Source organism: Hemicordylus capensis, chromosome 6 (assembly GCF_027244095.1).
Source record: "Hemicordylus capensis ecotype Gifberg chromosome 6, rHemCap1.1.pri, whole genome shotgun sequence".
NCBI classification, from domain to species: domain Eukaryota; kingdom Metazoa; phylum Chordata; class Lepidosauria; order Squamata; family Cordylidae; genus Hemicordylus; species Hemicordylus capensis.
In genome coordinates, this window is record NC_069662.1 from 102,322,532 (window position 1) to 102,339,981 (window position 17,450).

The window sequence follows — 17,450 nt, forward strand, 5'->3', positions numbered from 1 at the left end:
ACCATTTTTAAAGCTTTTTTTAAAAAAAAACTTAATGTTTAATCCAACAATGGATCTAGTTATTGACTTTATAAAATTTAGAGAATAACTGCAATCTGAACATGTTTAGCAACATTTATTATTTGGATCTTCAGTTGTTGGGATGGAGGGGAACAGAAGGAAAGCTAATGCACTATTCTGCATATGTATGTGCACTATGGTTTTTTGCTATTATTAACCATCCTCAAAGTGCCTTCCCCCACCCCGTCTCCTACAAAGGCAAAGCAGAAAGGTGACTTTCCAGGTACCAAAACACAGACACTGCCCTGGTAATTGGGGATTGCTGGAATGTACCATTCACTCATCCAGGGGTTTCAAGGCAGTGAAAATTACTGGGTCTGCTTTCCCCAGCATAAAGGCCAGCATGAGAACAGGGCAAAGTATTCCCTTTTCCGGAGCTGACATCAGAGGCAGCATTGTGAAAAGGGCCCACTGATGATCCCTGAAACTGCCTCTGTTCCCATAACCTTTGTGGGGGTGGAATGACTCAGTTGGGGCCCACTTGGGGAAGAGAAGCCCATTCAGGGCAGTTTGCTCCTAAAGCTGGGAGCTGGTCCTGCCTCTTTCCTCTTAATGGATGGATATAATTCTATATCAAGAAGCAGAAGCCATCCAGATTTCAAGGCCTTCCTAAAAGCATGCAATGACACTAAAAACACGCACGGTCCAAATATCAAGTGGCTGTTGGATTCAAGTCCTGATAGTCAGACAAAAGGTGATCCTCCTGCCCTTCAGGGATGATGAGTTTTTTGGATGTTCTGGTTATAGGCAGAGCACTAAATCCTCAATGCCACGGCAGGAAAACAGCTGCACATTGCAGGCAAGCACAAGAATAAAATTTATTCTCGTCCTGAGCTTCATATATTAGCGAGGCTGAATTATCCTCCTGACAACCACTATTCAGGAATTGGTATTCTATTGACAGCTCATTACCCAGTAGAAAGGAATAAATTACCAGCTATAAGATAAATTTGCTTTGAAGCCATGTATGTTTTAAATTGCTATTGGCTTTACTAATCCAGCATTAAGAATTTAAAAGTTCAGAGTGAGGCCAAAATTCCCAGTTTCATGAGTTCAGTTTTTCGTGGGGGGTTTAAAGAAAACCAAAAATAGGTGGGACAGAACCCATTTGCTATGACAAGGTGCAGATTCTTGCACTTACAGTGAACACCATCTAAAAAGCCCACCGAGCCATGAAGTTCACGGGGTGACCTTGGACAGATAACTCGATCTCAGCCTGACCTACCTCAAAAGATTGCTGCAAGGATAAAATGGAAGTGGGAAGAACCATGTACACCACCCTCAGCTGCTTGGAGGAAGAGAATGTTACTGTCACAAACACACAATTATGCATGATGTGCTAGCCTCAATGGAGATCTCTCTCTCTCTCTCTCTCTCTCTCTCTCTCTCTCTCTCTCTCTCTCTCTCTCTCTCTCTCTCTCTCACACACACACACACACACACACACACCTACAAATTTAGGCTTAGCTCACTAGCCAGCCATTTTTTGTGGTTGCCACCAATCCCCTCTCTTCCCTCAGATCCTTTTCCTGCACAAAGGCAGAGGGCTTAGGAGAGAAGTGGGTCCTCTTTCATTTGCACTGAGAGATGGGGAGGGGGGCAGTGGGAGACCTCTCCTATGCCTCAAAGGATTTCTTACCTTCTCAGAAATAACAATAAATTGGATCTCTGATAAGAAGGTGTGTGTGGTGCTGGCTGTCCTACTCACCAGAGAGCTGAGGATTTGTAGATGCCTGCATACACACCTGCACTGAGCATAGAGAGAAGGGAGTTCCTCAATAATGGAACAAAATTTATAGCCAAAAGAAGAATGCCAATCAGAATGGGTGTGACCCATCATCTGATAGCTGCCAAAGAAAGGCCCAGGGCATTCAGAAGGACCTGTTGCCGTTCCTAGGAAACCACCTCGGTCTTCATAGCATTTGTATGGTGGTGGTGATAGAGCAATTCTCTTTGCTACAAGAGTTTCCACTCTCTCATCCCATCTGTCAAAGAAAGCACCATAGGGGCCCATTGGGCCAGTTAGTCAAGGGCCCCTGAAACTAGCCCTGGACCTGCTCCCTAGCGGTGATAAGTTAGCAAAGCAAGATGAAGAGTGTACATGAACATGGAACAAAGGACAGTCACTTTACACAGTAATCTAGCAACCGAGCTCAAGTATGATAGAATCCCTCTGCCAATAAATTCCAACTCTACACTGGAGCCTTCCTCTGAAACTATTTTGCTGAAGTATAGCAACTTTCAAGTCTGCTACAGAATGTCCATGAAAATTAAAATGCTCCCCCATTAAGTTCCCCAGAACTATTGGGAACATACACTTCAGATCTGAAATGCCATTGTCTGATATACTTCACCCAGTTATCTACAATGAAGAGATAAGAGCAGCCAGACCATAAAGAGCATTCTTTATTCACATGACCCTTAACTTTTCCAGGTCACTTAGATCAGCTGAACAAGGGAAGCCAGCAGGTTAAACCTAAAATTCTGCCTTGTGTTTCACTGCTGAAAAACAGGAACCATTTAATAATGGGTGATTGTTATACTACAGCTTCAGAATCAGAAAAGCCCTGGCACATCCTGGATGAAGTGCCTCATCAACTAGCTCAGTGCTTCAGAGTCGCCATGCAGTTGCTCACAGATGCTCTACAGCAGTCCTCTCGGCACTTGACCAGCTGTCCAGCATCAATGGGCAATTAGATATTTCCTTTCATTCTTCATTACTAGGCAGTGCAGTATTCCATTTCCTAAAATCACCCCAGTGATCCAAGTCTGTTCCTGTTTGTTCTCATGCTCACCTTCCCCACTGCGAACTCTGGTTCAAACACTTCTTCTATTATCCTCAACCTTATATGAGTATCAGCCCAACCAACAGGACAATCAAGTGGCATCAGGGCTGGCCTCGGGTGAGTGAGCCTAGCTGAAGAGAGCTGTGTGGAGATGGGGGTTGCGGGGCAGGAAGAGACACAGAAACTTACCCCATTGTCGGGGAGAGCCCAATTAGCCTGTCATGCACCCCGACTGCCATCCCGACAAGAAGGAGCAAGTACTCCTGATGGGAGCATGTTGGGGCCGAATTGGCCCAAACAGAGAGGGATGCCCGTAATTGTGGCCAGGACAGTGGCCTCGGGCGATCTGCAGGGACTCTTGCGAGAGCTTGGGACAAGATTTCATTCCAGCCCTAGATCCCATGAGAGTTGCCATGATTACCAAGAGCTATATAAAGAGGTTGATGATGAGTGGCCAGTCACCAACAAGAGCTCAGGCTGGCAAGAGCTCTGTGAGTCGGTTAAGGAGCAGCACACCTGGGAGGTTAAATGGACTTAGCCTCCATATACATGGGTGCCCCTTACAACCTCCGGGCTGAACAGACCACAGACAAAAAGGGGATAGGACTCAAACCTGGGGGCTATGAGACTTGACAAGAGCACTGAGCCAAATTTGGTGGCTCGTTGTCTGTTGAGTGAACTATCTGCAGTGAGCTGAGGAAAAGACTGAAGAAGCAGCTGCAGAAGGCCTGTGAGATGTCAGTGACATCCTAGAACTGGAGCAGGAGAATGCTGGAGCAAAGAAGCAACAACTGACTAAGAGACAGCTCGAGGCCCTTTTCATGGACATTGCTGGGAAACGCAGGGAACAGCAGGGCCTATTACACTCACTATACTAGGTTCTGCAATCCTGCACCAGCCACACAACTTGGCAACACCAATAAACTAACCATGGGCAAAGGGTGAAGATGAGAGCGCTCTTTATCCTAGAGTTGGTCCTGAGAGGCAGTATGTGGCCTTAAGAGAGGGACTAAATTTGATTTACAATTGGGTACTTTAAAACTATTTCTTGGAGCAGAAGACAGGGATTTCTTCTGCTTCGTCCCTTTATAACTATGTCAGGTGTTTGGGGAAAGGTCCTAGAAGAAACTAGGTATAATGTGACATGAGGAAATCCTTGAACAATATTTCCCTGTCTATACTTATCCTGATATAGTGCTTCAGTGGTTCAGATGGGCCTGGGACAAGTATAGCCTGCATGCAGCCCCCTGCAGAATAGCCCTGGAAGGCAGAGGTACTTTGCCTGAAGCAGGCAACATGCATCCAGGCTGTTACTTTGTAAAGACATTGCCTTGGGCCGCTTTTAGACACCTACTGGGAGCCTGTTTGCGACAGGGATCCAACTGATCTGGATTGCTAGTGGATATGGAGCAGAGTGGCAGAGGAACCTCAAAACATGACAGTCTCTCAACACAGCAGCTAAATGCAGTTGAAAGCTCGCTCTCTCTCTCTCTCTCTCTCTCTCTCTCTCACACACACACACACACCCTAGTATTTCCCAATTACTAGGAGTCAACAGGATCATATAATGTGAAATTTTGTTTTATTCCTGTGAAACAGGAAAATGGGAAGGGGAATATTCCTAACGAATCTTTTTGGTAAACCACCTCCAGAGTCACAAAGGTTTAAAATGTCTCACAGTGAGATGAATAAGGAAACTGCACCTTTGACAAATGCTGTGTTTCTAATACAATCAGGGGATGACAAGCCAGAACCTAGGTCTTGGCTAAAGGACAGTTGAGAGGCAGGAGGCAAAACGGGGTAAGAATTTGCTGGGGCTCTTCCAAGTGCAGAAATCAGGCTCAAAGTTTGAGAGGGCTGTCGGCAAACTGCCCTCCTTGGGCTGCCCCCTACTGGGATGGATCATGAGAAAGTTGTTCCACCATCACATGAAGGCTGTGGGCATAGATATTGTCTCAGGGATCAGCCATGGGCCTTGGCCCGCAGCAGCTGCCCAGCAATAAAAACTCTGGCAGAGATAGAAAACAGATAATGGCTGGAACCCAGAAAACATGGCAGAGCATATCACTTGAGATGGAAGCAATTTCTGTGGACTTGCACTGCTACTGACCTAGAATCCTATTGGACGTATAAAGAGGTTGAACTTAGAACTACATTTCTGTCAGTAACCAATGCATGGGTTATTCCATATCATAGTCCTCAGTGCTGAAAGTGTGTGTGGGAGGGGAAAGGCCCATTTTATGAATACCTTTGGTTAGAAATAAGCAAATTTCCCCTGCAGCCAGATTCAGAATGGGCCCCATTAAAACAAAAGGTTTTTAAATAAGAATAGCATAATTATGTTAAACTAGCTTAACCTGTGCAGAGCATCTGCACACTAGTACTTGATTGCTCGCCTCACTCCTGCCACAGCCCCCTTGCCTCAGAGTTCTCTCCACCCTCACCTGAGCTGTGCTGCTGCTGCTCCTCCATCTCGTTGCTACCTTCCCCCTCACCCCTCTTGGTCACTCCTCCATCCCAGTTATTCCATACCCCTCACTCCTCTTGGTCGTGGCTGCAGCATTACTGGTGCCTATTGGCCAAGCTGCAGCCCCCTATCCCCAGAGACCCTTCCACCCCCACCCGAGCCTCGCTCCTGCTCCTCCCCACAGGAGCAGCAGCGGCAGGCCTTTCTCGCTGCCTCCATGTCCGCTTGTTCCCCTCAGGCTGCTGACAGGCCCAAACCCGTCCCTTGCCTGCCTGCCTCCCTAGGCCAATGGCTTCAGTAGCCCCAAAAAGCAGCAGCGGTTGACTGGGCCCTTCCTTGCTGCTACAACCACAACAGCCACTTGTTCCCCTCAGGCCACTGACAGGCTTGGGCCCATCCCTCGCCCTGCCTTTTTTCTCTCTCTCCTCCATACTCTTCCCCTCTGCCTTTCTTCCCCTCCGCCCGCCCCCCCCCCCCCCCGTCTCTCCCTGGGTTAACAGAACTTGTTCATCTTGTTTCCTCATCTAATTCACACAACGGCAACCTCCTTCTCCTGAAGGAGCTCTTTCCTCCCCCACAACCCCTCTGTTCGCAGACCCCTGCCCACTATCCTTTGTTTTATATAGATTTATAATTTAGAAGTGTGTGTATACACACACACACACAGAGAGAGATTGAGATTTCTCTCCTCTACAATCAAGAACATCTTCCAACCAGTAACAGTTGTATTCCAACTGATCTTAACCATCACAGGCTCCTCCTCCCTATCTGCATATGGAATCCCCACTGCCCAATCAGGTGGTTCTGCTTGCGAACTCTTGCAAAAGCTCCCACGCATGGGATTAGACACAGGTACGCCTTAGAGAATTATAGATAGATAGATAGATAGATAGATAGATAGATAGATAGATAGATAGATAATCAATAATTCTGATAAATATTTTGTTATTCTTTTCTCTATGCAAACTGCTTTGAGAGCTTTTTTGGTTGAAAAGCAGTACATAAGTCATCGTCATCACCATCCCAGTGCCTGTGTCAACATGTGGCATCCTTGGGTAACTGTCCAAGTCCAAACTGATGCCTGTCCATTTGGACCCAACTGGTGACTTCAGGTCCCACTTCCCATACCTTGGGGGATCCATTTTGTTCTTACTGCCACCAGCTCTGGCAACAGGTCAACAGCAACAGCAGTATCCTAGCCAGCTGCTACTCGCCATGATATCCTTGAGTATCCTAGCCAGCTGCTACTTCCCATGATGCTTTACATGGCATTGTGCAAGATCTGAGGACACACAATGCTATGTAGAGGAGTAAGGACAGTGGACAAACCTTGGCTAGGATGCCAGCCTGCCACTGCCTCTAGAAGAAAAGCGGAAGTGGCAGCAGACTCATAACAGCAACCCCTAAAATGTCCACACAGCATTGCACATCCTCAGATCTCACTCAACACTGCACAGAGCATTGTGGAGGAACAAAGATGGTGGGTGGCCGCCATCTGGGACAATACTGTTGTTGTTGCTGCTGCTGCTGCCAGCCAACCCAATACCCACTGAGATTCCACATCCACTGGGGAACGTCACCAGTGAGGGGGTCCCACAGAGAAGAAGGGGCTAGGGGTCACAAGGGACCAGTATTCTCTGTAACAGGGATTCCCAGATGAGGTTGACTACAACTCCTATAATCCCCAAATTCCATTGCAGCTAGGAATGATGGGAGTTGCACAACATCTGGGAATCCCTGTTACAGGGAACAATGAAGGATATCCAAAGAGGATATCTTGCCAAGGGTTCCCTCAAACCTGGATCAGCCCTGAATCAACCTACATTTTTAATCAGGCTCCTAGAAACTTTCCCGTCACTCCTGCCACAGGTTCTCCTTTTCCCAAACTTACCTTGGCATGATGGAAGAGCTTACAGCAATTGGATACTACCATGCATTATTGCCAGGAAGCATGGGATATGCAGTTCCCATGCTTCCCAAATCAGTGGATGACATTGTGCAAGCACAGCTGCATCCAGGTCTCAGATCTGAAGCCCACCCTCCCTGCTACTTCCTCCCTTTCATGTATTTGGGAAAGAGGGTAGGAGGAAGAACTTGCAACAAGGAAAGGCAAACACAAGCCCATTCCAAATCAGTCTCAAACTTCAGAGGGATCCAAACCAGATTGAGAAAGGGCTTAAGGAGCTGATCATTGAATCAGTGTCCATTAAATCAGTACTGAAGGGTCCATACACATCTTTCAATTTTAGTTCCCCAGCTCTGGTCTCAGCCTGATACAGCAATGGGTTACATCTATGTAAACATGATACCCATTTTCCAGCTCTGGAATGCCTTAGAGTGATTGAATGATAGCAAAACAACTCTGCTTCGCTGTGGCATAAATTAGACATTGTAGTGTATGCCCTAGATAAACCCAAATGCACCAATGGCAAGTCTGACAAAGCTCAGGAAAGCTTGAAAGTTTGAGGCACCGTATGCATTTCAGTTTACTGGAGTATTTGTGGCACATACAACACATACACACACCCTCTTCTCCCTCTAATTCTTTATACATAAGCTAGAAAAGGTGTTTTTTTAACACAGCTTCATTACTCATTCCCAGAGATCATCATTTACAGCAATGCCCATGAATCTCATGCTCTCAAAAAGAGCAAGGGACACACAAACAGGTCACAGCTCATGCTCAATACGTCATTAACTGCTTGCCACAGATGTTGGCAAGAACGCTGCATTCTAAATCAATGAGCTCTTCTACCCCTGTGTGTAGAAGGCACAGGCTAGCTGCCCTTCCTTGACAGCTTTTCACTCCAATGATTAAAACAATGTTGATGCATATGATCTATTTCCCCACCCCAGCCTCCCTACTTATTTCTACCCCCCAACCCCACATTAGAAGCTCCGAAACCATCACTGGTCACCATCTCCTTCCACAGTGAACCCAGCTAGGCTTCAGAAATTTCTTTCATTGTAATGCAACAGCAAGCAACACAGGGCCTGCAGACTAATTGCAGACCCTCATCCTGCAAGGATCTGCATTTAGAGATGGGGCCACAGCTCAGTGGAAGAGTATCTGCTTTGCATGCAGAAGGTCTCAGGTTCAATTCCTGGCATCTCTAGGTGAGGCTGGAAGAGACCCCTGCCTGAAACCCTGGAAAGCTGTGCCGGTCAGTATAGGCCAGGCCTGCTCAACTTAGGCCCCCCGGCTGTTCCAGGACTACAACTCCCATAATCCCCAGCCACAATGGCCAATAGCCAGGGATTATGGGAGTTGTAGGCCAACATCTGCAAGAGGGCCTAAGCTGAGCAGGCCTGGTATAGGCAATACTGAGCTAGATGGACCAATGGTCTGACTCGATATAAGGAAGCTTCCTATATAGAACATGAAGGTGGTGGTTGCATTAGTGTCTATTGACTAGTACCTATGATATCACTGCAGGAATACATCACAAATCCTTTCCCCTACCAGCCAGGCGGGAAGTATTCTGCCAATTCTTCATCACTCTTCTGACTTTCTCTCCTCCCCACATGGAGGCTATGTACTTCTCCTACACTTGAATACACACCTCTGAAGTTTTAAAAAAGAAACCTAGGCACTGCCATCCCCTGAGCAACGCTAGCCCTCTCCTACTGCATAGAGTTGAAGTATACAATTCATGTGGCAAATGTTTCTTTGATTAGCATTATTCCTTGGGGGAAGGGAGGAGTCTGAAAAGATTCCCAAGCAGCTTGAAATGACCTCTAAACGAGATCTGAAGTATGATGAAGTTATATGCGTGCCCAAGCCGTATCCACATCTGAACCACAGCCAGCCTGAGCCCAAATTAATGCTATCCATACCAGGATACCTAGAAGTGATTTAGAAATGCTTTGGAAGAGGCTTGCAGTTGGGTTGACAGAGGGTGGCTCTCTCATATTAAAGGCATCATACACACACACACACCCACACACACACACACACACACCACTGAGGAGCAAGTAAAGCAGCACTCGCCACACTTAAGCCGCATTTATAAGGGATATTTACAATGCTTCACTCATAAACAGGAACATTAGACAAGCCGAGCATTAAAATCCCTCTGAGGACTCCCATAATCCTTTGCAGCAGCATTAGTGCTCAGCTCTGCACTTTGCACCAATAAAGTTATAGATTTTAAGCAAGCCTCATCAAAGGCTCATTAAGAAGCAATAGATTAATTTACATGCTACAAGCTACAGTCGGGTGTCTTTCACAATCCATTTGCTCTCTGCCTTACTGAGACCACCACAGCAATCCACAAGGCACTTCCAAGCCATCAGCAGAGAAACAATTGCTGAAGGACACAACAGAGATGGGAGGAAAGGAAAAGGGATGTTATTTATGGTCTTTGAGAACCAGGGGAGCCAAAGAAGGCCACTTTGCAGCTTGTTAGCCAATCACTTTATTGGGGAAGGGTGGGGAGGGAGAGTCCTTTGTTACAGAAATTGTTTTCACTTAATGGAAGTGTAAGTATATTGTTTGCAACAGAAACTACCAAGCATATGCACTCATCACCAGACCTTTGAAGACTCCACTTGATTACCGACCCAAGCAGGCAACATGGACAGGTTTATCAAGTGTTCAGCTTAGTGCAGGGATCCCTAGCCTTGTGTCGTCAGATTTTGGACTACAACCCAACCACAATGGCCAAAGACTGGGGATGAGTTATAGTCCAACATCACCTGGGGACTCAAAGATGGGGACACCTAGCTTAGTGGGTCACAAGTTCTGTAGGTCTAGAACAGACCTACTAGGATCAGGAAAGATCACTCCTCTTCCAGTGTCTCTTGTGCCATAGAAACTGATGCAAGACACAAAATGCCCTTGAAAGATATCCAGAAACTGCAGCTAGTGCAAAACATGGCAGCTAAGGTTTTATTTGGAGCTGCCCGGTGGGAGCACATCACACCCATTTTGAAAGAGCTGCACTGGCTACTAGTTTGTTTCCGGGTCCAATTCAAGGTGCTGGTTTTGACCTTTAAAGCCCTTAACGGTTTGGGCCGGGGATACTTGAGGGACCGCCTACTCCCAAGGGTTGCTGCTCGCTTGATGAGGTCATATGAGGGGGCTCTGCTCCGGGTGCCAACAATGAGGGAGGCTCGGTTGTCGTGCACGCAGGACAAAACCTTCTCTGTTGCTGCCCCCAGACTCTGGAATGCTCTCCCGGTGGCTATTCGCTCCTCAGGCTCCATCACAGCTTTTAAAAAGCATGTTAAATCATGGCTTTCCCCCCAGGCTTTTATATGATTGCCTCTGATGCTGCTCTTTGTAAAAAATTTAATCAGATTTGTTTTATATTTTTAGCTTAATATTTTGATTGTGTCTTTTTTACAAACTTGTTTTTAAATTTTGCTGTAAACCGCCTTGGGATTGTTTTAATGAAAGGCAGTATATAAATTTAACAATCAATCAATCAATCAATAATTCTGGGCATATCTAGAAAGTGGCAAGGTGAAGTTAGATTGTAGACTAATGGAGGTATGTTACCATTTGTCCTCCTGTGGACATGCTATTGACCAAACACACATTCATAACTGTCCTGTGGAACCAAAATAAAAACACCTGCCGTCCCAAAATGACAGACAGGATGTCCTCAGTTGCCCTTTGTTTGAGAAGATCAGCAAAACCCAGAGGGCACAGAGGTCTGTTATCTGAAATTGCTACAGTTCCCCAGAATAGACACCTCTGTCCTGCCAAGTTCCTGGATTTGGATTTGACAGCACTGGTTGCTATCAGCTGGAGGAAAAGAAGAGGAAAGTTTAAATGTCAAGGGATAGGAAATAAGCATCAGAGTAAACCCTGTTTTGTCACCTTAAGTGGCACAGCGGGGAAATGCTTGACTAACAAGCAGAAGGTTGCTGGTTTGAATCCCCGCTGGTACTATATTGGACAGCAGCGATATAGGTAGATGCTGAAAGGCATCATCTCATACTACACAGGAGGAGGCAATGGTAAACCCCTCCTGTATTCTACCAAAGAAAACCACAGGGCTCTCTGGGCGCCAGGAGTCAAAATCAACTTGATGACACATTTTACCTTTAAACCCTGTTTCACCACATCTTTCAACAAGGCCAGGAGAACAAAAATACACTTTCAGATGAACAAAAGCACCAAACTTTGTGGAGGAGGGCATAAAGATTATGTCTTTTGTAGACAGAACTGCGATGACATTTTAGCCTGAAGAGATATAATTTTATGACGTGCCTTCATTTGCTGACAGCAGAACACTGGACACCCCATCTATATTTCTAGCAGCAGGGAAGAGAAAGGAATGCCAGACTACTAATGGCAACATATTTGTGTTGCATGCTATTCGATTAACCAATTGTAACTATTACTTCCATTCTGCAAACATAGCCACACAAGGATTGTTCAAGTGCATCAAGGGGGAAAACCTGCACTCTTGTTTCTGCCATGTGTGTGGCTTGACCCATTTTTCAGATGGAAGTTTCTGGCTGCAACTGCAGTCACTCCTTCCCCAGCCCATGAAGCAGGACCTCTCATAGCCCAGCATTACATCTCTGCCCAGCTTCCTAGAATCCCAATATGGCCTTAACCGAGCATATGAGACTGCCTTATACAAAGTCAAACCATTAGTCCATCTGCATCAGTATTGCCTATAGTGACTAGCAGCAACTCTTCAAACGTTTCAAAGAGGTACCCTTCTTTTCTTTTCTTTTTTAAAGCCCTACCTGGAAATGCCAGGGATTGAACCTTGGACTTTCTGCATATAAAGCATGTGTTCCACCACTGAATTACAGCCCTTCCCCTTGCTCTGTGCTGGCTGCTGTTATAAGACTAACTTCATGTCCCCGGTTTCATGGGAGAAAGAGTCTCAGACTTTTCTATACACCAGAGGGTGCTTGGACTACTATGTGGGCACGAAACGTCAGCTTTTTATTTTATTTATTTGTTTATCATATTTTTATACCACCTGATATGTATATCTCTAGGAAGTGTACAAAATTTAAAATATTTAAGAGTCACAAATTAAAATACATGACAATAAAAACAATAGAATAAAATTATTAAAACAAGTTTTTTAAATAATTATTAGAATTAATTCTAATTAAAAGCCTGAGAGAACAGGAGGGTCTTGAGGTTCTTCCTGAAAACAAACAGAGAAGGAGATGCTCTTATTTCAGCAGGAAGCTTATTCCAAAGCCCTGGGGCAGCCACAGAAAAAGCCCGGTCCTGGGTCACCACCAAACAAGCCGGTGGCAACCGTAACCGGAGCTTTTTGTCAGTCACAGAAGTTTCTTAGATGTTGAAATAGTGAACGAGGCCCAAGCAGTTTTGTTTATCAGTGAACACAGAATTTGAATTGAATTTTCAAACACTGTCCTGTGATCTTCCAAATGTTAGTGGAAGAATTACAAGCAGCAGGGCGAACTCAAAAACACTGTTTGCATTCCTAACTGCAGGATTAATTACCATTTTGACTGCTCTATACATTATCCCTTGGTGTAGGATATCTGAGGATTAGTGACATTCAGAGCACTATACATAGTAATGTCATTCAATTGCAGTGTCTGAGCAGAGATTTTTGACCTACTTTTGCTTCATCCACCAGCTTAGTTCATGCATGCATTTTTTTATATTTCATGGTTTCTTTGGGGTATCTGACAGTAAGCAAAGTAAGCCAAAGACACAGAATTTTCTTTTTTTTTTTAATTGTAAATATACAGCAAGATCTCTCTCAAGACTGTTTTGACAAAGACACAAGAAGAAACTCTGTACCTCAAGCTCCGTTTCTCTCCGATTGATTGCATCTGTAGATTGATTCAACTTTTCTAGCTCCCCCTGGAAGAAAGCCAAGAAACAAGCACATGTTGAGAAATAAGAAACTGACATAACGGGGAAGGAGTCAAGATATTAAGTGTCATCTGGCATTTTGCACAGGGGGGCCCCAGCTGGAATGTTAAATAGAAACAGAAAAGATGGAAGGTATTTAATAGCAAGGCAGAACTTTGCAGCCTTCAGGCCTCACTGGTAAGCCAGGGTGCAGGGCAGAGAGGAAGGTTTGGAAACATTCTGAAGGCTACATTTAAAAGGCCGCCTTGCTCAAGTTCCAAGTTGTTCCCGCTTATCACAGAAGCCCTGTGTGGGCGCATTTGGGCCTTTGCCTTAAGCCCCAACCAGCCAGCAAAACTGATTAAAAATTAATTTGAATGATAACAGCTTGCACCAGGTCAGCCGGGTTCATGGCAGAGGTAGCATTTGAACTAGGGACTTTGGGGCTCATAGCTCACACATGCCACTTAAAGCCCTTTTAAGCATCTGTCTTTGTGTGCCAGTGTGAAAGACAGGTGTGCCATTCTAAAAAATTTCTATCTGAAAAACTAGAGGCAGTCCAAATGTATAGCTACATTTCATGTTCCTGTGCTGCTGTACCCTACCTGAAGCACATGTTTGGTCCTCCGCCCACCTTGTTTTCCACTTTACACATTTAAAAATGGCTTTTCTTCCACATTTTAACGTTTTAACTTCTCCTTGAACAGAAGTGTCTCTTTGGTAACAACTAACAATTCAGCATGACTCCCTTAACCGATCCCCTTCTCCTTTCCCATGACAAAGGACATCTGTAGGACTGCCATTTCCTTCACAGTTCCCCATGCCAAAACAAACATGAGGGGAATTCCCTGTCAAATTCACCAGCATCAGGTTTTTCTCTTCAAAAGGGCATGAATGCACAACAGCAGGGGTGCTCACAGAAATATTTCCACAACAAAACCTGACCAGTGAAATTGACAAGGATTTCCCCTGATCTTGTCACTTTCATTAGATATTCGAGAAGAGCAGTAATGGAAACTAGGGGTGTGCACAAATCAAAGCTCAAATTGAATCGCAAAATCAAATTGATTCACTGAAAACAGCTGACTTGGCTGCCTGTCTCAGTGAATTGGCTTCAAATCACCTGAATTGATTCAGGTGATTTGAGCACCATTTTGAGGCCCATTTTGCTGGGAAAACGGGCATCAAAATGGTACTTTTTTCCAGGGACAGATGGTCTACCAATTAGGTTCAGCGGGTAGACCAGCCCTCCACTCTGGACTTCTCCACTCATGCCTGCCCACCTCAGAGGACTGGTTTACTGGGTACCAGCTCTCCCTGGAAAAACGGCACCATTTGAGGCCTGTTTTTCCGCAAAATGGGCATCAAAATGGCAGTCAAATCACACAAAAAGATATGGGTCAAATCAGGAGTGATCCTCTTTGACTCCAAATCGGGCCCTTTATTTTGAAGGTAATTCGATCCAAGGTCAAATCAGCTCATTGCCCCCGATTCTACCCAAATTGATTTGAGGTCGAATCGAATTGCACATCCCTAATAGAAACAACAAGCAACACAGAAAGGGCATTAGGCTGACACCACCCACTTTGGGATGGGATTGAGTCTAGCTGCAGGGCAGCATGGGCCCCCTAAGCAGGTAAGTGGTGGGAGTGTATTGCTGTGCACTAGCAGAGTGTGAAAAGTGGCATTTAAAGCAGAAGAGCATCACTTACGAATGTACAGTAATGCACACAGTAACTGATGGAGGGAGGGAGATTCCCTGGCCAGTGCTCCTCCTTAAAGCCCTTGAAAAATGCACTTTCGCCCTTCACTGCTACACTACCCCTCAGCTCTCAAGCACGCCTACACGCCTTGTACTGGGAGAAGTTGTGTGGTCTCTCCACACAGCTCACCACCTGGAAGTGCTCTTGCCGCCTTTGCACACTTCAGCAGACCTCCCTGGGGGCTGGCAACAAGGCAGGCCAGCTGCACTCCGCTCGCCAGCCTAAAAGCCTCGGAGAGAGCCTGATCAGCTGCTGATGCTACTGCAGCAACAACTGGAGACAGGCTGCGACCAAGGAGGCCGAGGAGTCCAGAGGCGGATATTCCCGACTATACGGTGCCCGGAATCCTTTGTTGGGGTGGTGGGCTGGGTGTGTGTTTGTGTGGTGGGTTGTTTTTTGGTTTTTTTAGGGGGTGGGGTCCACGGGGTGCTCCTGGCTCCCTTGCAAAGCGCCAGGCGGCGGGCACGTCTCCAGCTACCTGCAGAAGGACCTCGCCAGAAACCTAATGAGGCAGAAGAAGATACACCGCGGAGGAGGAGGCGGAGGACGCCCCCTTCTCCCCACCGCCCGCCAACTGTGTGTGTAGTTCCACGCGGGTGCAGGCAGGGAGAGGGAGAGGCATCCGCAGCACCACGGCGGCAGCGACAAGAGGGCGCCCCCCCTCCCATTTCCCAAGCAAAGCCCTCCAGTGAGCGCGGCGCGACAAGAGTGCCCGCTGCTGCTGCTGCAATCGCTCCCAAGTCTCAATCAGCCCACCATGCTGCTGCCTGCCCTCCATCGAAGGGGCGTGAGCTAGAGCAGAGATCCCCCGCAAGGGGGGCAAAGCCGACCGAGCCCCTTCGCAGCCAGGCTGGGATGATCGATTCCCCTCCCTCACCTGAATCCTGGGGTCCACTTCTTCCTCTTCCTCCGGCGGCGGCGGCAGATTGCCTTCCTCGACCCTGGTCCTCCTCGTTCCAGGATCCATGTTGGCTACGTGGGGTCTCTGTATCGAGAGGAGGGGAATCAGTGGCACAGGATCTCTGCCGCTGCCGCCGCCTCCCCTCCTTGCTGCCTTCCCGCCGCCGGCGCCACCAGCTCCTCCTCGGAGCCTTCTATAAAGCAGCAGCAGGGTCTGCCCTTCGCTCTCTGAGCCTTTAGATCCTCTCCGGAGAGCGGAGCGAGGAGAGGAGGCGCTTCTCCGGCAGAGAAAGAGGGAAGGAAATGCGCCTCGCCCCCTTGCTGTAGCTGCGGCAGCTGCTGTCACCGAGCAGTTGTCTCTCTCCCTCTCTCTGACACTCTGGCATGTTCCACCCACAGCCTCCTTCCAGGCTGCCAAATCAGAGGCTCTGGAGTTTGGTGGGTGGTGTGTGTGGGTGTGTGCGTTTTTTTAAGCAATTCACACTCATACAACCTCCCTCATTTCTTCGGCGAGATTCTTCAGCTCTCCGCCTCGGTTTGGTTTGTCGCTTTTCTCCTGACATGATCTCACTACATGATGTGAGAAGAGAAATAGGTCACGCTCCGTGAAGTATTTTTGTTTCCAGGCATTTGCTGCAAGGCCTTTGTCGTCTACAGGCCAATCCCATGCAGGTTTCCGTGGAAGTCAGTCTCATTATATTTCAGGGGAGTTACTCACAAGTATGCACGGGATTGCAGTGCAATCCTAGGAACATAGGAAGCTGCCCTATACTGAGTCAGACCAAGCATGACCCATCCAGCTCAGTACAGTACTGGCTGGCAGCGGCTTCTCCAAGATTGCAGGCAGGAGTCTCTAAAGCTCTTTGACCCGTCCTGTAACGATAGAAGAGGTCAGAGCAGTTATCTCAGCGGGAAAAGAACACATCGGCCCAGGGGCCTGATGGTCTGACATGGCCTTTCTATAAGTTTTACGCATACCAGCTACTACCAGTCTTAGTACAATTATTTAATTTTGTCCTAGACAATGGGCGTTTAAATAAGTCTTTTGGGGACGGCCTCTTAATTTTTTTCCCCAAGAAAGGTGACATCACTTTACCACAAAACTGGAGACTGATAACCCTCACAAATATTGATTACAGAATCTTTGCCAAAATCCTAAATAATAGAGTGGTGAAAGTGGCCCCTAAATTGGTCCACAGCTTGCAGACAAGCACCATCTCGGGAAGAAAGATGACAGACTCATTGTGTCTGCTGAGAGAACTTTTTTACTCTGTACAGAATGAAAGTTGGAAAGGTCACCTCCTCTTATTGGATCAAGTTAAGGCCTTTGACAAAGTGAACCACAATTACCTGTGGACATTGTTGAAAGCTAAAGGTATACCACCCCTCTTCATTACTTGGATACAGCTGCTCTATGCGAATGCAAAGGTGACACTGCAGATTAATGGATGGCGGGGCGACCCGATCACTTTGCATTTGGGTGTCCACCAAGGATCCCCACTGAGCCCATTACTTTATGTTTTTGCCCTGGATCCGATCCTGATCAGGATTCAGAGAGAACTCCATCTGCGAGGACTCTCAGGTTCTATCCCTCCACCCTGCGAGATCTTCCCGGGAGGGAGGAGGAGGGAGAGTGATGAGATAGCCGAACCACCTGTCCACTC

The 17,450-nt window shown here is 46.8% G+C and overlaps 1 protein-coding gene across 1 annotated transcript in view; it reads right to left on the bottom strand.

Annotated features, from left to right (window-relative positions):
* The window catches only part of SH3BP5 (SH3 domain binding protein 5), a 61,279-nt gene extending 45,002 nt beyond the window's left edge, over nucleotides 1-16,277 (bottom strand). Inside the window, exons 1-2 of the mRNA XM_053265012.1 lie at nucleotides 15,764-16,277; nucleotides 13,070-13,132 (exon numbers count right to left, since the gene is read on the bottom strand). Of these exons, the coding sequence (XP_053120987.1) occupies nucleotides 13,070-13,132; nucleotides 15,764-15,853 (153 nt within the window). The 5' untranslated portion in view covers nucleotides 15,854-16,277. The remainder of the gene's footprint in view (nucleotides 1-13,069; nucleotides 13,133-15,763) is intronic.
* Between the last annotated feature and the right edge of the window lie 1,173 nt (nucleotides 16,278-17,450).